Here is a 23,634-nt window from a genome sequence, read left to right as displayed (position 1 = left end):
AACGCATAATTCCTTCAAATTCAAACTTTCACCTGAACTCAAGGATATTTATTGTGATCGAAGGTCAAAGGTCAGTGTGACCCTACAAAACACCTTTTTAGTCACCACCCAAGAGTTCACAGAGCAACAATGATGAACTACTTCCTCCAGCTGAGTGTGGAGTAGATACATGAAATGCAGTCAGGAGAAGACAGTGTGATTGACAGACCTGGACTTCATGGCAAAGTTCCTCCCCAGTGCCAGGCGTCGTAGAGAGTGACATCGACTGACTGACAACACCAGAGTCACCATGTCATTCTCAAAACCTGCAGCCCAGCGGGGGCAGGAAGGACAGAGAGGAGGGATATTAACAATCATTTAATAAATATTACACAGATCCATTTCACTTCCTCAGGTAAACTGTCTGTGACAGTATCTGAGCAGCATAAAAGTTTATTGAGGTAAATTAAAGAGGCTACATTTCATTAAACCGCTTTCTTGCCTGGTTGAGTTTGTTTCATCACTAAAGGAAACAGTCTCATTATACCACATCACACATTGAGATGTAACATTAACATGTGACGTAACCTGCTTTATATAGTTTTATCAAGAGCAGGTTGAGGTTTGAATCCCATACCGTTGTCAGAGATATCCAGACTCTTGACAGCTGTAGTTTCAGAGATGTGTTCCTGTATCACCTGGGCCCCTGCTGAACGGAGCTACACACACACACACACACACACACACACACACACACACACACACACACACACACACACCACAGACACAAAAGCACACTTCACTTTTAGATAGATACAGGCACATCTCAATAAATTAGAATACGATGGAAAAGTTCATTTATTTCAGTAGTTCAACTCAAATAGTGAACTCAAATATTCTATTAGATTCATTGCACACCGTCTGAAATATTTCATGTCTTTATTTTTTAAAATAGTAATGATTACGGCCTATATTTAACAAAAAACCCAAATTCAGCAAATAAAAGCATTTGAATGTAGTGAAAAAGTTAACTGTAACCTAATAGTGCCACACTCTAATTGGCTAATTATTTTTAGTCTAAATTATTGTATAATTTTAGTTATTTTATTATGTCCTTGCACTTATGCTAACTCTTAGTTCATTTTATTTATTTGATTTATCCAGTCCCTGGTGTTTCCTCACAGCAAACTGTTGAGAGTAAGATAGCGCTTCAGTTGCCTTCTTTGTGTGTGTGTGTGTGTGTGTGTGTGTGTGTGTGTGTGTGTGTGTGTGTGTGTGTGTGTGTGGTTGCGTGACTTTGGGTTTTATTTTTGCTTTGTTTTGTCTGCTTTTATGGTGTAAAGCACTTTGTACTACATTTAATTTGTATGAAAAGTGCTCTATAAATAAAGTCTGATTGATTGATTGATTGATTGATTGATTGATTGATTGATTGATTGATTGATTGATTGATTGATTGATTGATTGATTGATTGATTGATTGATTGATTGAATTAACTCCAAACACCTGCAAAGGTTTCTGAGCCTTTAATTAGTGTCTGGCTCAGTAGCTACACATCATGAGGAAGACTGTTGACCTCCATCATATTCTCATTTATTGAGGTACACCTGTATATGAATAGCAGCAGCCAAAGTAAACCAGCGTGTGTGTGTGTGTGTGTGTGTGTGTGTGTGTGTGTGTGTGTGTGTGTGTGTGTGTGTGTGTGTGTGTGTGTGTGTGTGTGTGTGTGTACTTTACCTCACAGCTACTCAGGTCCAGCTCCAGCCCAAAGAGGCGAGTGTTGGTTGCCAGACCCTGTAGCAACAACCTGTGACACATGTTATGAGAGACTCATGAACCACACAGCTGATGGTGGTTTTTCTTGCATGTTTGAAGTGTGTTCTGTTCTGTGAGGAGAGTTTGCAGAGGTGTGATCGCACGATATTAAAAAAAAATGTGTTGTTTAAAGAGAAGTGTGCTTTGTCAGCCAGTCACCAAACTGATGTGTGACTGTGGTTGCTGTTTATACAAACCACAGAGCAGACTAACATTAGCTGCACTGTTTTTATGCTGTCTGGTGGCGTTGTTTATTATTAATAGCTGCCCTGGTAGTTAAGTTGGCAAATATGTAGCGAAGTGCTATGCTAAACTCAATTGTATTATCTCAAGGCTCTTCACAGAGAAAGGTGAAGTGACAGAGAAGTCAACAATTCTCACAGGAAGCAGCACTTGGTGACAGGCCTTAAACAGGAAGAAACCTCTAGCTGACTTATGAATACCTCGGGATAATACTTGATATGATAAAGATAATCATTAATATGTTTGATGTATGTATAATTGGTACATGTGTAGATTTTTCATTGGACGCTCTTAAAAATTTGCTTATTATGAATGAATGGAATGACCTGGTGTGTCTTAAACACCAAAACTATAGGAGAAAACACAAATTCTATTTGCTTTCTTTTAAATGAATCACTGAATAAAAATGTATATATTAAATGATTTGCATGTCCTGGAGATAAACACACCTGAGAGCTTGCGGAGGCAGTTTGGTTGCAGACAGGCCGACATACTTCAGCTCATAGCTCTGACTGAAAAACTCTAGAATGCTTCGGGTCACCTTCTGCACCTTCCTACACACACACACACACACACACACACACACACAAGGGGAGTCAATAATGGATCATGATTTGGTGATTTGATCACATAAAGTCAGATACAGAACAAGTGAATCATGTCTTTAACCGAATCAGACAGATTAAGGTTCATTGTTTTGTAATAACTAGATAAATGGACACATAAAAAAGAAGGCATACAGGAAATGTAACTGAGAAGCTAGTGTATATATGGCACAGGTACATGCACTGTGGTCCAACACTCAGGGTGACCTAAGTGTTGTGGTGATGTATGTTCACACATTAACATGACGAGCAGCAGCGGAGCGGAGAGGCTGACCTGTGGCTGAATGGGTTCCTGGCCAGGTTCAAGTAAATCATCTTATAACAACATCCAGCTGACAGGGACACAAATAACTGCAAGACAAAGCATGACAACAGGCAGTGTTAACACACAGTACATAGACAGAGCAGCACAGACATACCATACACCTGAGGCTGGACTCCTTTCCTGTTTATACTGTCTTTGCTGCTTTTAACTGAATTTATATGTCTTGTGTTCTTAACTGCATTTATTGTATGTAAAGTGTCTTTGAGCTTTTGGAAAAGCGCTTATAAATAAAATTTATTATTATTATTATTATTATTTTACAGGTGTGTTTTTTTGTTCACAGTTGTTAAAACACATTTATAAACATGACTTCATAAAAAGAAAAATGCATGTTTTTTTATTGTGTTATTATGTGTTCTGATGTTGTGAGACATGTATATGGTGGTGAAACCAAAGAGGAATTTCCACTCTGTGGATAATAAAGTTTTCGTATTCGTATTCGTATTCGTATTCGTATTCGTATTCGTATTCGTATTCGTAAACAATATAGAGTGAAAACTGTATATCAGTAACATGTTGGAAACTAAATTCTGTTTCAGCACTGCTTTACTGTGTTTCTGTTCTTGTGTGTATCATGTTTCTGATGTGTGAGTTGCATCAACGTGACTAATAAAACTGTATTTCACCATCAGTTATTTTCATCCATTTATCACCACCTCCACATGTTCTGAAAACATGAGGGAGTGAGAGCTCCTGTCGCTGCAGGTCTTCACCTGAAACACAGCGTCTCATTGGTGTTTTTGCACCTGTCTTATGTAAAATGATACAATATAACAATAAAATTCCTTTTTTTTAGGGTGAAAGCTGTTTCACTTTTATTGTTGACCCCTACTTTCAGTCTCTCTGCTAAGCTAGGCTAACATGTCCTGAATCTGTGCCGGACGCACAAGGATCATATGAACGGACTCTCACTGACCGTGTCCAGAGGACAGTTGGTATCACTGAGGTCCAGATGAGACAGAGAGTTAGTCCTGGACAAGAACTTGAAGAGAAACTGTAAGATAGACAGACAGACAGACAGACACACACACACACACACACACACATGAATGACGTCCATCTCCACAACATCCCATAGCTACAGCAGAACTTTCAGCTGTGGAGCTGAATAATTTAGAGACTCTTTAAATACTGTGCAATTATTACAGCTGCGGGTCATGACATCCAGTTTTTTGGAAAAGTATAGAAGCTGCAGTTCAGTACAAAAGTAAAACCTTAGATTTGCAAAAACACATTAATTAAATCAGATTTTATATAAAGTGAGAGACAACTTTTAGATTTTGTAGCATTGTGCAGTTTTGCACTGCACACACCTGCAGGATAGTTAGAATATTCTCAGTCCCTGCTGCTTTTTACACCGTCATCGTCTTCAGTACTCTAGCTCTGTGAGTGAGGCTGCAGCTGAGTTAACCCAGTCACTAGGTCATAACTGCATTGGCCCATTGGAATCTCTCCCAATCCCAGTTACCGCCTGTGTATTATACATATATATGTCTGTATGAATCAGCATCATGTGAACAGCGTACCGTGGCCTCTTCAGTAACCAGGCTGCTGGGGTTACCCGACAGGTCCAGGTGGGTGAGAGAGACGGAGAAGAGCTGACTGGAGGATAACAGCTGACTCAGACAGCCAAGACCTGGAAACAGACACATGATACCAAATAGTGTTGGAGAAGGAAACCTGAATGAAAAGGCAGTTTAGATAGAAATTGTATTTAGGGCAACACTTTACTTGACACCTATCTCTATAACGCATTATAACCATACTTATGAGTTATAATGCAGTTATAGAACTGTATAACTATAGTTATAAACACTCATGAATGATCATAATGCTTTATAACAATAATCATAACACACTATAAAACATTTTATAATGACTTATATGGTCAGGTATATGTTATAATTATATAGTTAGTAACTCGTAACTCGCTATCATTATAAACACTCATAAATCATGCACCATGAGGCTTTATAACAATAAGCATAACACATCATAGAGCAATTATATCTCTATTATAATACTTGACCTTAAAGCCATTATAAAATGCTCTATAATGTGTTATGCTTATTGTTATAAAGCCTTATGGTAATTTATGAGTGTTTGTAATGAGCCAATTATAACACATTATAACTATATTAATAATGCATTATCGATGTGGGCAACAATAATGTATTATAATACCTGATCTTATAAGTCATGATAAAATGCTTTATAGTGTGTTATGATTATTGTTATAAAGCATTATGATAATTTATGAGTGTTTATAACTATAGTTATACAGTGCTATAACTGCATTATATGGTTATAATGCATTATAGAGATAGGCGTCAAGTAAACTGTTACCATATTTAGTTTACCATGACAATGATTAATAATCAACATACAGTAAATTACTGTATACTGTATATTATATTTATTAATTACTGTAATTAATAAATCAAGATCATGAGGAACCTAGGCGTGATGTGTGTCTGTATGTAACCCATGCAGATGCTCTGTGTACATGCTCGTACTTCTGTGTTTTGTTTGATGTACTCTTTGTTGACACATTTGTTTTGTGTAAACCCTGTTTGTATGTAACTGGGTGAGACCAAAGAAAAATGTCCTGCCTCGGCTGGACGCTAAAGTTTTTTTTCCATTTCTGTTTCTTCCCTAAAGCTGACAGGGAAAGACAGCAGGGGCCTGTTGTTTGAAAGTGGAATAAACATATCCAGGATGAGTGGAAAAGCCAATAAGTTCATCCTGGTTTAATGATGAGCAGTAGAAATTGATTCATTGCACAAATCTAAAGTTAAGTTTATACAGCACATGGCCAAAAGTGCAACAGGTGAAAATTAATTAAATATTAGAACATTATGCAGTCTGGTGCTTTAATAAATTGCCGATAACAATGATGAGGTCTATAAATTATTTGGAAGGTGCCTGCCACGCTCACTCAATTTTATTCTTATTTTCTTACCTCAACCAATATTTAGACCAATATATTTTGTAACATATTTTATAAAAATAATTTTGAAGGCCTAATTATGAAAAAAAGGATAATAAATATTGTAAATGTTTCATGTTTTTTGATTATTGCTAATGCATTTTATTTGTTCAGAAATCAGGTCAATATGTACATAAGAACATGGAGTATGAAACACATTGACTTCTGATCAGAGTGACTGCTGACTGAAAGACAACAGAATCAACTAAGCCTGGCTGTTAGCCTGGTCTGGAGCAGGCTATAGCTGCAGAGAATAAATCACCATAGTAACTTGACCAGGATAAATCTAACCTGCTTTCGAACAACCGATTTAAGGCTAAATTAAGCCAGGATAACCAACATATCCCGGCTTAAGGTTTCGAACAACAGGCCCCTTCGTTCTGAGTAGAGCACTGGAAGGGTTTTGCGCCCCGAGTGGCAGGATATGGGTATTGCAAAAGTGCCCAGAAAACTCATTCACTCCAATGTATGTGTGTTGCCCACTTGCTTGTAAATTGATGAAAACAGCCGTGTTTTTGTTTTTAGGTGTCTTGGTCATATCAAATTATACTTAGAATTTGTTTATTACAAAATGTAAATTGAAACATTAATGTAGACAACTATTTTTTTTGTTTTTTTGTTTTTTACTCACCTATGTGTTAATGTTTATCTGTAAGGGGTCCTCAATGATGCTATTAACATGGGTGATCTATAAATGTCCTTAAATTATTGAAAATACCACACTTGCTCATTCACCAACAATGCAGAGATGTCAGTTCTTGGGCGCTTTTGCAATACCCATATTCCTCCATCAGGAGGCGCTTCCATTGGACCAATACGTGTCGTTACCATGGTCGTTACTCTCTTTTCCAGTGCTCTAGTTCTGAGAGGGTGGAGCTGGATGGAGAGTAAAGACTGAAAGGTTTGAGGAGGAGGAGCTACGTGGAGGGTGGAACAGCGCTACAGTGGTTAGTCCTGTTTTGTGCCACACCTTCACCCTGGGATTGGCTCTGGCCCCCGTGATCCTACACAGATAGGCTGTATAGAAAATGAATGGATGGAGGTGGATATAACTCACTAGCAGAGGTGGCAAGTAACGAAGTACAAATACTTCGTTACTGTACTTACTAAGTAGATTTTTCAGGTATCTGTACTTTACTTGAGTATTTATTTTTCTGACGACTTTTTACTTTTACTCCCTACATTTATACGCAAAAATATGTACTTTCTACTCCTTACATTGTAAAAACAGGCTCATTACTTTTTTTTTTTGACACGACGTAAAAGCACCGGTAAAAGACGTGACGAACTAGAGAGGGAAAGAGGGAGAACAAGAGGGAGGAGGGAGGGGGGGGGGGGGGGGGTAGAGAGAGAACCGAGTTACCAACTTGTACTGTAGCAGCAACATGGAGGCAGCAGCATGGAGGAAGGAGCGATGGTGGTCGGACTATCCGACGGGGGGGTTGAACACTGTACAATCTGCGCAATATAGCGCATTTATCGTTTACGAGCGGCAAAGCGCAACCTGTCCATGTATGGAGGTAGATTTGTGTCTTTATTATTCAATCAAAAAAAAGGTTGCTTCAATCAAAAAATATATTTTCAATCAAAAAAACCCGTTTCAATCAAAGAAAAAAAGTGTTTGAATGCAAAAATATATTTGAGACTCAAAAAAATGCATTTGAACACTATTTTTTTTTGCTTGAAAATGTTTTTTTTGATAGAAGTGAAGGTTTTTTTTGTTTGAAGCAACTTTTTTGATTGAAGTATTGTTGTTTTGTGTTTGGGCCATATTATGGGTAGGACATTTGTGTCTTTATAATTCAATCAAAAAAGTTGCTTCAAACAAACAAAAAATATTTTCAATAAAAAAATCACTTCAATCAAAAAATAAACCTTTTCAATCATAGAAAAAATGTTTTTGAATGCAAAAAAATATTTGAGACTCAAAAAATTGCACTTGAACACTTTTTTTTTGATTGAAAATGTTTTCTTTGATTGAAGTAATCTTTTTTGTGTTTGGACCATGTTATGGGTAGGACATTTGTGTCTTAATTATTCAATCCCAAAAAAAGTTGCTTCAATCAAAAAAAAAACATTTTCAATCAAAAAAAAAATATTTTCAATCAAAGAAAAAACTGTTTAAATGCAAAAAAAAAAAAAATCATTTGAAGTGTTTTTTTTTTTTGATTGAACTTTCTTTTTTTTTGAATGAAGTGAAAAAAGTTTTGAAGTCGTTTTTTTTTTGAATCATTTTGACACAAACGTACCGCAGTGGGCGGGTGCTTCCCCATTGGTCAGACATGTTGAGTGACAAGTGTCTACACCAACGACGTCTTTCTGACAAGCAAGTCATGGTCGCCACTCGCCAGCGAGCCAGGAAGCAGTGGTGGAGTTGTTGGTAAGTAGATAAAACCGTATTAAAATGATTGGTGTCACGTTATTAGCCTACTCTGTTTGATATTTCGATTAAACATACAGCTTGCTAACTTAGCTCACGTTGACTAATTTGTGTGATGGTGTTAGATATCTGACGCCTCATATTGTCAGGCAGTTAAGTAAAGTTGGAAAGATATTCACAGATTCGGACTTCCGGGATCAATAACTTTGAGACGAAACGTTGTTCAAACACAAATGATGCCTCTTTCACATCATAATCCTACAGACTACTACCTACAAGAATCAAAAACCGATTTTTTTTACGAAAACGAGCCGTTTTCCGAGCTGGATGGAAAACATTGATCTCTATGCGCAGCCGGTAGCCGGGCGAGTGCGCAGGGACCGTCTGCAAATTGCAATACAAGAGCAAGACGCTCCGAACAAAAATCAATAGCTCCACTGTTATACAGTACAGCGACTCCAAAATCACCACACACACCAAGGGACTCCTCATGGTCATACTACAACAACTGTTTTGGAGAAATGTGCCTTTTAATAATTTTGGTGATTTTTTTTATTGGAATTGATCATTAATATCTTGCAATATTAATCAATAGCTGCACTGTTATACAGTACAGAGACTCCAAAATCACCACACACACCAAGGGACTCCTCATGGTCATTACTACAACAGCTGTTTTTGGAAAAAATGTGCCAAACACAGTGGAGATATTGATAAATATTGGAGGTTTTTAATGATTAATTCCAATAAAAAAAATCACCAAAATTACAAAAAGGCACATTTTTCCAAAACAGCTGTTGTAGTATGACCATGAGGAGTCCCTTGGTGTGTGTGGTGATTTTGGAGTCTCTGTACTGTATAACAGTGGAGCTATTGATTAATATTGGAGGTTTTTAATGATTAATTCCAATAAAAAAAATCACCAAAATTATTACAAGGCACATTTCTCCAAAACAGCTGTTGTAGTATGACCACGAGGAGTCCCTTGGTGTGTGTGGTGATTTTGGAGTCGCTGTAGCCTACTGTATAACAGTGGAGCTATTGATTAATACTGGAGGTTTTTAATGATTAATTCCAATAAAAAAATCACCAAAATTATTAAAAGGCACATTTCTCCAAAACAGCTGTTGTAGTATGACCACGAGGAGTCCCTTGGTGTGTGTGGTGATTTTGGAGTCGCTGTAGGCTACTGTATAACAGTGGAGCTATTGATTTTTGTTCGGAGCGTCTTGCTCTTGTGTTGCAATTTGCAGACGGTCCCTGCGCACTCGCCCGGCTACCGGCTGCGCATAGAGATCAATGTTTTCCATCCAGCTCGGAGAACGGCTCGTTTTCGTAAAAAAAAAATCGGTTTTTTGATTCTTGTAGGTTGTAGTCTGTAGGAATTATGATGTGAAAGAGGCATCATTTGTGTTTGAACAACGTTTCGTCTCAAAGTTATTGATCCCGGAAGTCCGAATCTGTGAATATCTTTCCAACTTTACTTAAAGCAGATATCAGTGGCACGGCCGTTTCGGCTAATGCTGTGTTCAAGGCAGGCTTTTGAAACCGTAAGTTACAGCTTCAAGTCACAACTACGACTTGGTAGCGTTCCAGGTAACCCGTAGCTCGTGTTTTTACCGTCCTGTTGTCTGTGAAAGTTCCCTATAACGGCCACTCGTAACTTCCGACCCGTGAACTCGTACCAGATCGAACTGGTATGACTTCACAGGAAGGAAAAAAAACACAAAGTACGAGTTTCCTTGAACGCACCATGAGTTAGCAGCCCCCGCCCTTGTTCAGGCATCAATTGGTCCTCGTGCTAACGTCACCACATTCACTGCGCATCCCTTGGCTGCACAAACAGCCCTTCATGCCGTTCTCTCCCCTCATTGGATAACACTTGTATCCCACAAGGAAAATTTTCTCCTCGGGTTACAGCAGAGCAGAGTGACGGAGAGACTCGTGTTTAGGCTGAAATACTTCATGTAAGTGATTGCTGACGGAAAATAGGACTATTTAGGACTATATTAACAAAAACATTCCACTGATATCTGCTTTAACTGCCTGACAATATGAGGCGTCAGATATCTAACACCATCACACAAATTAGTCAACGTGAGCTAAGTTAGCAAGCTGTATGTTTAATCGAAATATCAAACAGAGTAGGCTAATAACGTGACACCAATCATTTTAATACGGTTTTATCTACTTACCAACAACTCCACCACTGCTTCCTGGCTCGCTGGCGAGTGGCGACCATGACTTGCTTGTCAGAAAGACGTCGTTGGTGTAGACACTTGTCACTCAAACATGTCTGACCAATGGGGAAGCACCCGCCCACTGCGGTACGTTTGTGTCAAAATGATTTTTAAAAAAAAACGACTTCAAAACTTTTTTTCACTTCATTCAAAAAAAAAAGAAAGTTCAATCAAAAAAAAAAAACACTTCAAATGATTTTTTTTTTTTTTGCATTTAAACAGTTTTTTCTTTGATTGAAAATATTTTTTTTTTTGATTGAAAATGTTTTTTTTTTGATTGAAGCAACTTTTTTGGGATTGAATAATTAAGACACAAATGTCCTACCCATAACATGGTCCAAACACAAAAAAGATTACTTCAATCAAAGAAAACATTTTCAATCAAAAAAAAAGTGTTCAAGTGCAATTTTTTGAGTCTCAAATATTTTTTTGCATTCAAAAACATTTTTTCTATGATTGAAAAGGTTTATTTTTTGATTGAAGTGATTTTTTTATTGAAAATATTTTTTGTTTGTTTGAAGCAACTTCTTTTTTTGATTGAATTATAAAGACACAAATGTCCTACCCATAATATGGCCCAAACACAAAACAACAATACTTCAATCAAAAAAGTTGCTTCAAACATTTTCAAGCAAAAAAAAATAGTGTTCAAATGCATTTTTTTGAGTCTCAAATATATTTTTGCATTCAAACACTTTTTTTCTTTGATTGAAACGGTTTTTTTTGATTGAAAATATATTTTTTGATTGAAGCAACCTTTTTTTTGATTGAATAATAAAGACACAAATCTACCTCCATATCCATGCGCCCGTGTCTGTGTGTACGTGTGCGCGCGTGTGTGCGCGTACGTGTAGCCTACGTTTGGTGCGAGAGAGACGGCAGGTGGACTGACTGGCAGAGATGAGAGGTGGTGAAACGCTGTTTAAAAATTCTTATTGTTATTATTTTGTGAGAGTCTGTGGCGGCCCAAACGTTGGGAAACACTGCCTCTGGTCAGTTCAATCTTGATTCTGGCTGAACTTTTTTTGTTTAACAAAATTATCAAATGATGTAGGTTTCATTAACGGCCTGTACTTTCTTACTTTTACTTAAAGCAGAAGTAAGCGATATTTTTGTGTTAATATAAGTCTTAAATAGTTGTATCTTCCGACAGCAATCACTTACATAGAGTGTTTGGATCGAAACATGGGTCTCTCAGTCACTCTGCTCTGCTCTGAGCCGAGGAGAAAACATTTATCGTATCCTACAAGTTTTATCCAATGAGGAGAGAGAACGGCATAAAGGGGCAGTCCTCTCTGTGTGTGCAGCCAAGGGATGCGCCTGAATGTGGTGACGTAGGGACGAGGACCAATAGATCCATGACGAGGGCGGGGGCTGCTAACTCCATGGCTAACAAGACGTTATGGTGCGTTCAAGGCAACTCGTAACTCGTGTTTTTCCGACCTGTGAAGTCGTACCAGTTCGATCTGGTACGAGTTCACGGGTCAGAAGTTACGAGTGGCCGTTATAGTGACTTTCACAGGTAAAACAGGTCGGAGAAACACGAGTGGGTTGCCTGGAACGCTACAAAGTCGTAAGTGTTGTTTCAAAAGCCTGCCTGGAACGCAGCATTAGCCAAAACGACCGGATCGCTTACTTCTGCTTTAAGTACAGAATATGAGTACTTTTGCCACCTCTGTGTACAATACAAATGCCTACGATTCACCATAGTGAAGTACATTAGGATACATTTTGTGTCCGGCAGGTAAACTTAGGCTATGTGAACAATAACATTGATGAAATGGATTCAAGATGAATTATCGTGTGGTTATTTGCTTTGCAGTGAATCGTGCAATGGAAATACTTTTTACTTTTAATAATACTTTTGAGTAAATTTCAGAGCCTGTACTTTTTACTTTTACTTGAGTAGATATTTGGATCAGTACTTTCACTTTTACTTAAGTCGTTTTTTACACAGGTACTTTTACTTCTACTCGAGTAAAGAATCTGGGTACTTTTGCCATCTCTGCTCACTAGACAGTGTTGGACATCCACCTCCTCTTTAGAGACCCTTGGTTGTGTGTGTGTGTGTGTGTACCTCTTGCAGTCATTGATACCCTTGACAAAGAAAGGTGCTTGAGACCTTCAGATAGATTTGGCAGCTCCTGACAAAGTGCTATTACACCTAGGAATGAAAACACCATACACACACAACGTTACAACATGACAACCATGATTCATCTTGCCTGTCTGTGCTTGCATCTATAAATGTGGATGTGAGGCCTTGAAATGTATCATCTTAAAGGGATAGTTCAACATTTTAGCAAAGTGGCCCATTGCCATAATCCCAATAGTTAGGAGTAGGTTCATTACCTTTAATTGTCGGTGCAAGCTATTTTTAAAACGGCGGAGCAGAGCCGTGAGCTGCTCAGAGCTACACATGGGATTTCTTGGTTTCCCTCATCAAACTCATCAAATACACAATCCAACAACTCCAAAACGCTCTGGTGGACAAGTTGTGACCTGCACATTCACCACACTATGAGATAATAGCAGCTTGCGGCTCTGCTCCGCCGTTCTAAAAATAGCTTGCACCGACAATTAAAGGTAACCAACCTACTGCTAAAACTATAGGGATTATGGCAATGGGCCAATTTGCCAAAATGTTGAACTATCCCTTAATTACTGGATCCTGTCAAAGGTGATGTTTATGATTTTGCTCTGGTGACAGTGGAGACACAGAGGTATGTTATTTTGGGGAAACATAGGAACTTCTTCACATCTGGCACAAACACAAGGACACAAGGACACGAGGATGAGCAGTATAGATTTTGATGGTCAACTGACTTCACAAAAACCCTCCCAACAACTTTTCACATAATTGGTTGATTGGTTCATATTTTCCTTCACTCTGAATGAAAAGAGCTGCAACTGGAAACTAGTCTGAGTGGAGGAGACAGATGACAATGAGCAGGTGATCCACTTTCACATGGTTAAGCAATTTGGATGAACGGACCCTGTGCTGCACACCCAAGGCTAAACCAAAGTTACACACAGCAGAAGAAAATTCACAAAAGACAGAGATATAAACAATGAAACTGGCAACTCGGGTCAAGATGTAGGAAACGGCTGCGCTATTCTGCCACCATGCTGACACCACTCTGAAACCCACCTTTGTCTTCAATTGGATTTCCTGAGAGGTTGATGGAGTGCAGGGTGGAGGAGGTGTGCTCTCGCAGGGCGGCCGCCATTTTTATTGCAAAGTCCCTGAAGCAGAATAAAAAAGTAAAAGCTTTCAAATCTCAATCAATACCTCAATTAAATATTGTCTCTTTAGATTTACAGTTATTGTGTACATTCAAACATCAGCTGGCACAGAGCTGGTAATTTTTGCCCAGATATGCCCCAATAGCTGAGGGACTTATGGCAAAGCCAAAGTAAAGAGAGTATTTACTCAAATATGTATCTGCACACACTCACAGTCTGAGTCCACTGGCCTCCAGGGAGAGCTCCTCCAGGCCAGGAGACCTGGACAACAGGAACGTCAACTGCTGCTGGACATCTACAGACTGGAGGGACAAGGACAGGGAGACAGACAGGGTCCAAAATAAAAGTCTAGTTTATTTTTTATGATTCAGCTGCTCCGGACAGAGAAATGTTGTGATGCATCTCTCAATGGTTAACCATATATTCTGCAGGAATCACGACCATATGAGAGATTTTGCAGGATCCTGGTCCTGGTCCACATCCCACCTGAGAGATTTGGTGGACCTTGGTTGTCAGCGGCACATCTACCTTTGTCACCATGGTTACAATAAGAGGGGCCATGGCTTGGTTAGGTTTGGGAGACTATTGTGATTTGGGTTAGGATAAGTGGCTCTTCAACATTAAATTCAGTTAAACCATCAGTAGCTTTATTTATTATGAATAGATTGGTTAAGGATACTTGTTTGTATTTGTCTGCACAAGAAGTCGTAACATAACTGTGCTGTGTATTGATAGAACCATGACGCTGTCCATGGCGCTGGTCTCTGACAGATTCATACTAACTCCTCATCTGATATAAAACTGTCTCTAAAGACAAGATCCAGTTCTCTTGTGATATTTAAAAAAAATCTATACAAATATTAGAAATATATGAATATGTTTCATATAGTCCACTTCTATCTTCCTATATTTGGGAACTTGATCTCAGTCTTTTGGACTCTACTATAAAGTACCTAATATAAACATAATAAACTGGCAGGCTTTGTTGATAAAGGCAAGACTAAAAGATACAATTCAATATAAAATTGCTCCAATTTCTAATAAATATGTTGTTAAATATGTGCTGTTATTCAATATACAATTCAGTATATCTTTCGACATATATTCATTTTCACATTGTGTCACCTTCGCCACATGACTGTGAGTGATTATTTAAAGAGACACTTTACCAGTTTGAGGTCTTTGCAGCAGATCTTGGTGAACCACTGGTTGAAGGATAGTGCCGCAACTGCTAATGCCAAGTCTCTGAGAGGAGAGGAGATGAAGACAAGGAGGATGAGTGTGTGTGTGTGTGTGTGTGTGTGTGTATGTATGTGTGTGTGAGAGAGCTAATAGTGGTTGAGGCAGCTGTGTGCAGAATCTCACCTGCTGTCTAAGTGGCTGAAGTCGTGCAGGTTGAACTGTCTCCATTTGTGAACGTGGTAGATGTTATCGACATCCTGCCAAAGCAGTTAGCCATACTTCACTTGGATCCACAGATGCTTACACTCATTTACTGCAGTTCCCCCCTTTTCTCCCTGATCTCACATTTAAAAGCAGCTCCACCTTGAGCAGCTATAGCAGTGAAATCCTGCTAATCCAGTATTAATGTTATAATATAATAATGTAAGGCTGGTGACAGAAGGGGAGAAGCAGCTTTACGTTTTAAATTCAGTGGTTTATGTTGCAGTGACTTACCCACTGAATCTCCTCTCTGAATGGCATCTCATTGAAATCACACAAAGCAGCGTAGGTGTCAGAGAATCCTCCTGAAGAACACACATTCACACACATGCTGTCTGTCTGTACATACATGAGCCCCAAGAGGGAGTGGACCAGTATCACTCAGGTAAACACAGCAAAACATACAGTATGTCTACCTCTATCTGACACCAGATACTTGCGTCACTTTAAACTTTAAATGTTTATGTGCATGCAGAAAATAATAGAATCCTGAACTGTATTGTTCTGTTGCATGGTCATTGACAATGTAAACATCTCAGACTATGGCATGTCGTTCACTGGCCCAGCAGTGTAGACTAGGGTCAAAAAGATTAAAGTTAATTTACAACTTCAAACTTATCAACTAACTTTACTATTGATCTAATCATTAGTGAACATCACTTTACACTTTGTGTTCAAGGGATAGTTCAACATTTTGCCAAATTGTCCCATTGCCATAATCCCTATAGTTTTAGGTGTAGGTTTGTTACCTTTAATTGTCGGTGCAAGCTATTTTTAGAACGGCAGAGCAGAGCCGCGTAATGGAACGTTATGAGACAGAGTTTCATTGAGAAACATTAATTGAGAATTCATGCAAAACAGCTGATGCTCGTTCCTATCAGGGGCAGTTTTTTGGCAAGCAGTCTCTGCATTTACCTCTAAAACAACTCTGTCTCGTAACGTTCTGTTATTATCTCATAGCGTGGTGAATTTGCAGGTCACAACTTGTCCAGCAGAGTGTTTTGGAGTTGTTGGATTGTGTATTCGATGAGGGAAACCAAGAAATCCCATTAGCCTCCGCGTAGCTCTGAGCAGCTTGCAGCTCTGTTCCACCGTTCTAAAAACAGCTTGCACCGATAATTAAAGGTAACAAACCTACTGCTAAATATTTAGGGATTATGGCAATGGGCCAATTTGCCAAAATGTTGAACTATCCCTTTAAATAGGACTTTCTGAAGAGAATTGTGGCACATTAACAAAATAGCTTCTCAGATGTCAACACTGAACAAACATCCAGTTGTACCACAGGAGCTGGGCTGATTGTTGAGCTGCTCCTCGATCACTCCCGTCAGTGTGAGGAGTCTCTGCTGCAGATCTGGAGGAACCGTCTTGAGCAGCTTTCTGAGGAGCAAAGGGGGAACACACTGTAAACACGGAGTCAGCAGTGACCATGATAGCAGTTCTATGAGATGCAAAGCTAGTAACATCTGTCTAACAAGTCTATGCAATGCTAACATGCTGATGATTAGCATTGCATATAGTATTGTAGTTTAGCATGGTAGCTAACATTTATCATTATCTCTATTTGGTGTTAATTATTTTTGGACAAATCAAAATCAAAATCAACTCATCCAAAGGGGAATGATGTATGCAGATGTGGTGTTAATCTATCCAGTAGGCTAGTTGATGTCCAGTATGTCTCTGATGGTTACATTTCTTTAGCAGCAAATATTTCCAACTCTACTTGGAGACCATGAACTCATCGCTGTGAATTCAGACATCTTTGTGGAGTGAGACTCACCCTGGAGATGAATCAGGGAAGATCCTCTTCAATGAGGCGGTCATGTGACTGACCATGGCCTCAAGATCCTCAACGTGCAGTACACTAAAAGACAACGTTTGCCTGTCTGTCTCCAACACAATCTGCAACACACACATTACATAATACATACTTTATCACCATCTAAAAAGCACACAAGAGGCACATTAAATCCTCAGTTTTCCCGTACCTGTGTGAGGCTGTAAATGTTGATGGCACAAATCTCCAGGTAGCTGAATGTGCTTTCCACCTGCACACACGGACATACAAATGTACGTGAAAACACAGAATGCACATGTCCACTAATCTACATATAATTCTAACCTTTACCATAAAGTCCATACAGTATATATACATGATAGACTGTATTCAGAAACTGAGCTGGTTCAGGACAGTAACTTTGTGATGTCACAACAAAGCAGTAACCAGCTCAGAGTTCTTCATGGACTTGTTGTTGCTAGGGCTCCAGAGAGGAGAAGTAAAACTATACTGAGATACTTTCTTAAAAAGTGTTTCCTAAAATCACAGATATATTTTCTTAGGGATCAAAACAACTAAAAAAAACAGGAGAGGAGGAACATATGGAAGTTTTATTGTTAATCGGGAACTTCAAACCTTCAAACAGTCCTTTGAAATAGTGAGTGAGAACACGGCAGAACATCTTCACTGCCGTGGTGTGAAACTAAAAATACTCCTATAAAACATACAACACAAGAAGCAGTGTCTGACTACAAACCTAATCACAGCTTTGAAGGAGCCATTGCTTTTCACTTAACCATAAATTAGAAGTTTTTTACTTACTGTACGAGTCTTGCCAAGAGACTCATACACTATTACATTTATATATAAGATAGGCTACTATAAAATAAGATACTATGACTCATTATCAGAGACTAAGAGATGTGTCAAATGAGCCAGGGCTAGCTAACACATTTCAGTAGAAAAGGAGTGATGGAAATACAAGCTACACAGAGTTGTTCACCACCTCTGAAGGCAGTTGAGTAAACAACTGAAGTTTGATGCTGAACCTCAACATTTCTAATTAATGGTAAGTAAACAGCTAACATTAGCCGTGTAGCAAGTTTGAACAGCCCCTTTAAAAAGTATGTAGATTAGTTTTTCTTAATTTGTTAGAATAATGTGTGAGAGTTAAAGATCTTTAATTCACATTAAAAGGATAAGTTTGAAAAAACTTCAGACCAGACATCATCACAACTTCAAGGATTTGATAATTAGCTCAGATTGAACAGTTGAACAAAAGCACTTCAAAGCTTCATTATGTTGAATTAGTTTGGTTCATGACATGTTTTAACACTTGAGTGTGATTTACCCTGACAGGTTGCTTGTTTATAACCAGGTAACCTCTCCACAGACTCAGAACCTAAGACAGAAAGACATGATTAGGAGAGAGAGAGAGAGAGAGAGAGAGAGAGAGAGAGAGAGAGAGAGAGGTCTCTCTTGTGTTGGTTGCAGCGGAAATGCACCAGACAAATGTCTTAATCAGAGAAGTATTGGTGAGATGAAATGTGCCAGACAGAGAGCAAAATCGATAATGTCAGAGCTTATCAGAAACCACAATCTTTAATGATGTTTTAATGATGTCACAAGGTTTCGGTTCTCCTCCCCTCATAACACAAGTCACAGTCTGGTTGAAAGCTGTGATCACTTTAACCACAGACAGCTGTCAGTGCCTGCTGGAGCTGCTCAGACTGGTAACACAGAAGGCTGCAGCAGGATTTATCGTAGCAAGATTTTATTTGCGATCAAACAACTAATCAGCCAGTGAGCACAGTAAACATGTTTGTATCGTCCATCACTCACCACAAACCTGTTGGCCGCCCGCCCACATGGCTGACTGGAGTGGTTGAGAACCACAGGGGTCACCAGACACACTCTGTGAGGCCTCAGCAGCTCCGAGATCTGATCTGTTCACACACACAAGAAGCAGCAGTGTCACCGTGAGGCTGACTGAACCCAGCTGGACCTTCATCATCATCCTGTGACCCACCTTAATGACAAACAATGTCTGGTATGAATGCAATAAGTTATTGCATTCATACCAGACATTGTTTGTCATTGAGTAATTAAATGGAAAAGTAAACTGAATTAATTATGTTTTTTTTTTAGATTTTAGTGGTAATAGGCAAAAGGTCGGGGTCAGTGTAGCCTCAGAAAACATTTTTTAGCAACAGTTACACAGTAATTAAACAAGGCAAATTTCACACAAATGGTTCAAGATTAGTCAAGTTATCAAAGGTCAAGATCATGATGATATCGGAGAGCACTTTTTTTTAGCTATGACCAGGGCTGTTAGGAGAGAAAGGTGATGATAATTCTAGGGGCCCAGCGCCCAGTAGGGCCCACAAAAAACCCCAGTAGTCTAATCTTTGTATGACTGAATTATTCTGCATACGACCCTGACTAATACTCACAGGGCCTGATCTACTAAAGGTTTGCTTGTATAAGAATGTGTGCAAACTTGATGTCACCCGCAAAAAAATGTGCAAGCTGATGTACTAACCGGGTGCACTGAGGATTGCGTCTCTCAAACGGGCAAAAAAGCATGCACGATGCATTAAGCGCGTTTGCCTTGATGAATATGCAAATATGGGCGTTTCGGCCAGAACGTGCAAAATATTGGGAGGAGTAGATGCAAATAGATTTATTTAGCACACGCAGCATGATTTATCAAACCTGAAACAGATTGCGGTGGAAGTTTTTGCATCTTTATTTAGTACGTTTGAAAGACAAGTATGGTCTGGCACCGCTTTTTTTCTTTTATTGATTTAATACCTGCCAGGGCTAAAGCTCTTATATCTCTGCATTTCCTCGCATCGGGGTCATTCCAAGATAGAAGGAGAACAGTCAGGGAGCAGGGGCCCACTTTAGTATTCTTTCAGGGGGCCCAGAATTCCTAGCAACGACCCTGGCTATACACACACAGCAACTGGGAATAAATTTTACGTGTTTGTGTCATATTCAACCATTTTGTTTATCAATACTTATTTAGACTGAAGTTGTGTTGTGTCTGTTAAGACATGGGTATTTTGAACTTGTATGGACTAGATATAGCTTGGTTTGTCAGACGTGTTCAAACAAATATTGTTATCAAAAGAATCAGCTGATTCAAATGTCCTCAGCTGAGTAAATTGATGCAGAACAGAGAGTTTGAGATGTTGTGTTAGTTTAATCTGATGTGATTACGCTCCAGCACCTGCTCTATGAGGATTTCTGTTTCTGTAGTTCTGGCCATCAGGTGACATAGACGCTATTGTGGCCATACTAACTGTAGATGGAAACTGAAATTAACCACACCCTTGTCAGTTACATACTACCCAGTTTTCATTCTTCTCTCTGAATAAATAATTTTAAACCGCAGGTAATGTCTTCCTGATTGGTTACAACGTGTGTGATCACAGAGCTGATAGAAAACACAGATCGAACAGATAAATATTACAAATAACAGATAGAACTTTTGACCTCATGATGAAGTTTTTGTTTTTCATTTTCGGTGCACTCATGCCGTGTCTTAAGATGCTGTTTATTTCTCTTATGTATAGATTTTAAATTCATATTAACACTGTCAAAGTATCAAGCCTCAGTCCACAGAGAAACACAATGTCAGGACTTCTGTGACTTTGTGATGTCACAACAATACAGTCCCTGGTTCTGAGTCTCGTCTGTGATTAGTTCACTGACCTCTTGTCACTAGAGCTGCAGAGAGAAGCCTGGAAGAGGAGGTGTCAAACTACACTGACATGGTTCTCATCATTTTTCATGGATCACCACTTCAGATAAAACACAAGGGGAGAGTAAACGTAGAGCTTTAAATTTTCATTTGTCACCTGTCTTCAGGTACTTTAGATTAATGAACACTCTCCTCACACTTGCTATAAGTGCATCAGAGCACCTTACACAACATGTAGCTCTGTAATCTGACTGGATGAGTCATTCAGTGACTGTTGATATAGAGAACAACAGCACTAGCACTTTCAACCACACAGCTTTACTGGTGCTCTATTATCTGTCTATCAGTGTTACATTACATTGGTATCTGTCTTTGATTATAACAAAATTCACCCGGATAAAAAAAAAAAAAAACACCCAGAAATAACATTAGAAATGTTTGTGTCGCTGTTGGCAACAGTGCCCTACAACGCATCCATTGTAGGGCAGAACAGTTCAGTTTCGCTCCAGTTGCAGAACTATTTGTGTTAATGTAAGCAAATAAATGATGAGAAAACAAACAAAAAAAAATCATAATCTGATGTTCCTGTACATTAATACTGAATGTCAACACAACTGAGACTGTCTGTCTTTGGTCAGTCTCAGCCTCCACTTACAGCTGTGCTAGTACATCACTCCCTATCATGTGGTAATCGCTTGCTTGCTTAATCATAAATCATTTAATAAATGTTTGTACACATGGTAAACAGGGACACTCAGAGTGTGGAAATGGTGATAGTCAGAATTCAATCACAGCCGACCTCTGTATCAAAGGTCAGATTTAAAGATATACACTGAATCTGAATCCGCTGAAGCAGCAACTGAAATTTCAAATAATCTGGTGGTGTCTGCCCGGACAATTTTGACAAAGCACAGTCTGAGTCACGATTCCTTCATGTTGTCAGTTAGTTTAGAGTCATTGACTGTCACAGTGGAAACACAGCTGTTAGCCGAGGGCAGGGAGGCGACGCTGCACGCACAAACTGACTTCTGCGAAGCTGATTCAGTCAGATTTGACCTTTATTACGGCAAAAACTGAGCGTGGCAGTGTAAACTCTGCAACTCTGTAACAGTCGACTACTGTTTGTGACGCCAGTGCAGGGAAGTGTGTGGTCTCTCTGTTACAACACGTGAAGCAGTTAGATTTATTTACATATCTATTCTCCAGATGACTAACTACTCTGACTGTTTTGTTTCAAAATTGTTTCCATTTGCAGAGTGATCAGAAAGTTTTCAGACCCCTTCAATTCACAGTTTATATCGCACTCACTATCAACACTACACAATATAATGACGACAAGAATCTTAGAAATGTTTCTGCTTCCTCCATACAGATTTGTGTCAGGTCATAAACAGAGTCATAGAAAATATGAAAAATGATTGTCAAATGTATGAAGTCTTGGCTCTGGAACTCACTGCTACCTGAGCTCAGAAATATCCATTCACTCCCACTCTTTAAAGGAGACATATGATGCCCCTTTCCCACAAATTAAAATAGCTCCCAGATGTCTTAAAGACATACCTGTGAAATGCTGTGGTCAAAATACCAAACATCCCTGTTCAGGACGGCTGGTTTCAGTGCCTGTCCCTTTAAATGCAAATCAGCCACTGCTCGCCCCCGCCCCTTCTACTGGTACCAGGTAGGGGTGGGGTTATGCAAATTTGAAAGCTAGTTACATTACTGGAGAGACATCTGAGGGACAGCTCATAAAACCACATGGATTTCAACCTAGGGAGCCTGGAAATTATAGATTTGTTTGTCAATTCTCGCATTTTGGAGGCCGGAAGGCAAGACAAACACCCAAATATGTTAAAGAGCCTTCAAAAAGTGATATTTCAGACACCGTCCACAGGACCAACAAGCTTTTCACACTGTTCTTCACTGCAGATCCCCTCAGGCTCTGTCAGGTTGGATGGGGATATCAGTGGACAGATGTTTTCAGGTCTCTCCAGATGTTAGATTGACTTTTAATCAGGGCTCTGGCTGGTCCACTTGAGGACACTGACAGAGTGTTTTGGGCTTGGCTCTGAGCTGTGACCATTATTCTAACCAGTCTCCCTGACCCCCCCACATCCCGATGCTGCCTCTAACATGCTTCACTGTTTGGTAGCTGATGAGCAGTCTCTGGTTTCAGACTCCTTCAGCTGCTTCTTTACAAACTTTGACTGTGGAGAGGTTTTGACTGGACGCTCTGCATGACGCCCAGATCAGTGGACAGCTCCAGTGATGGAGGTTTCTCCATCTCCAGACAGATCTCCGGAGCTCAGAGCCAGGCCACCATCAGGACCTTGGTCTCCTCTCTTCTCTTGTCTCAGTTAGCCCAGGACCATCTCATCTCAGGAGGAGTCCTGGTTGTTCCAGATCCCCTCATGTGAGAGTGATGGAGACAGAGACCACTGTTCTTCTGTGAATCTTCAATGTAGCAGAAAAGTTTTTGAGCCTGGACACAATCCTGTCTCTGAGCTCTGCAGCAGCTGCCTCCTCTTCCTCCTCACGGTTTCTGCTCTGATCAGCTGCAAGACTTTACACAGACAGGTGTGTGTCTTTCTACATCATGTCCAATCAGCTGGGATTACCACCGGTGGACTTCAGTCCAGATGTAGGAACATCTCAGTGATGATCCAGAGAGATGGAGGAACCTGGACTTCAGCGTCTGAATACTTTTGTCAATGTGATGTGTCGGTTTTAGCTTTTTAAGATATTTACCAAAAAAAAGAAAGAAAAAAAATTAACTTGTTTTCACTTTGTCATAATGGAGGATTTGATGGTAGATTGTTGAGGGGAAAAACTGATTTGAGCACAAAATAGCAAAACAACTAAATGAGACAAACGGAGGACATCCA

At 39.4% G+C, this 23,634-nt stretch overlaps 1 protein-coding gene across 3 annotated transcripts in view; it reads right to left on the bottom strand.

Annotated features, from left to right (window-relative positions):
* Positions 1-23,634, bottom strand: part of carmil2 (capping protein regulator and myosin 1 linker 2) — a 68,642-nt gene that overhangs the window by 44,175 nt on the left and 833 nt on the right. For all 3 annotated transcript variants that reach the window (XM_085778244.1, XM_085778243.1, XM_085778245.1), the window contains exons 2-19: positions 18,886-18,989; positions 18,395-18,445; positions 17,255-17,314; positions 17,047-17,168; positions 16,549-16,646; positions 15,501-15,571; positions 15,189-15,262; positions 14,993-15,068; positions 14,037-14,125; positions 13,729-13,823; positions 12,655-12,741; positions 4,495-4,604; positions 3,885-3,962; positions 2,918-2,994; positions 2,488-2,592; positions 1,718-1,787; positions 617-698; positions 209-305 (exon numbers count right to left, since the gene is read on the bottom strand). In XM_085778244.1, coding sequence (XP_085634370.1) covers positions 209-305; positions 617-698; positions 1,718-1,787; positions 2,488-2,592; positions 2,918-2,994; positions 3,885-3,962; positions 4,495-4,604; positions 12,655-12,741; positions 13,729-13,823; positions 14,037-14,125; positions 14,993-15,068; positions 15,189-15,262; positions 15,501-15,571; positions 16,549-16,646; positions 17,047-17,168; positions 17,255-17,314; positions 18,395-18,445; positions 18,886-18,989 — 1,546 coding nt within the window. The remainder of the gene's footprint in view (positions 1-208; positions 306-616; positions 699-1,717; positions 1,788-2,487; positions 2,593-2,917; positions 2,995-3,884; positions 3,963-4,494; positions 4,605-12,654; positions 12,742-13,728; positions 13,824-14,036; positions 14,126-14,992; positions 15,069-15,188; positions 15,263-15,500; positions 15,572-16,548; positions 16,647-17,046; positions 17,169-17,254; positions 17,315-18,394; positions 18,446-18,885; positions 18,990-23,634) is intronic.

This window comes from Trachurus japonicus, chromosome 6 (assembly GCF_045865225.1).
Source record: "Trachurus japonicus isolate A0001 chromosome 6, Traja_1.0".
Lineage (NCBI taxonomy): Eukaryota > Metazoa > Chordata > Actinopteri > Carangiformes > Carangidae > Trachurus > Trachurus japonicus.
Note: the sequence above shows the minus strand (reverse complement) of the source record. Positions and strands in the feature narration are given on the sequence as shown.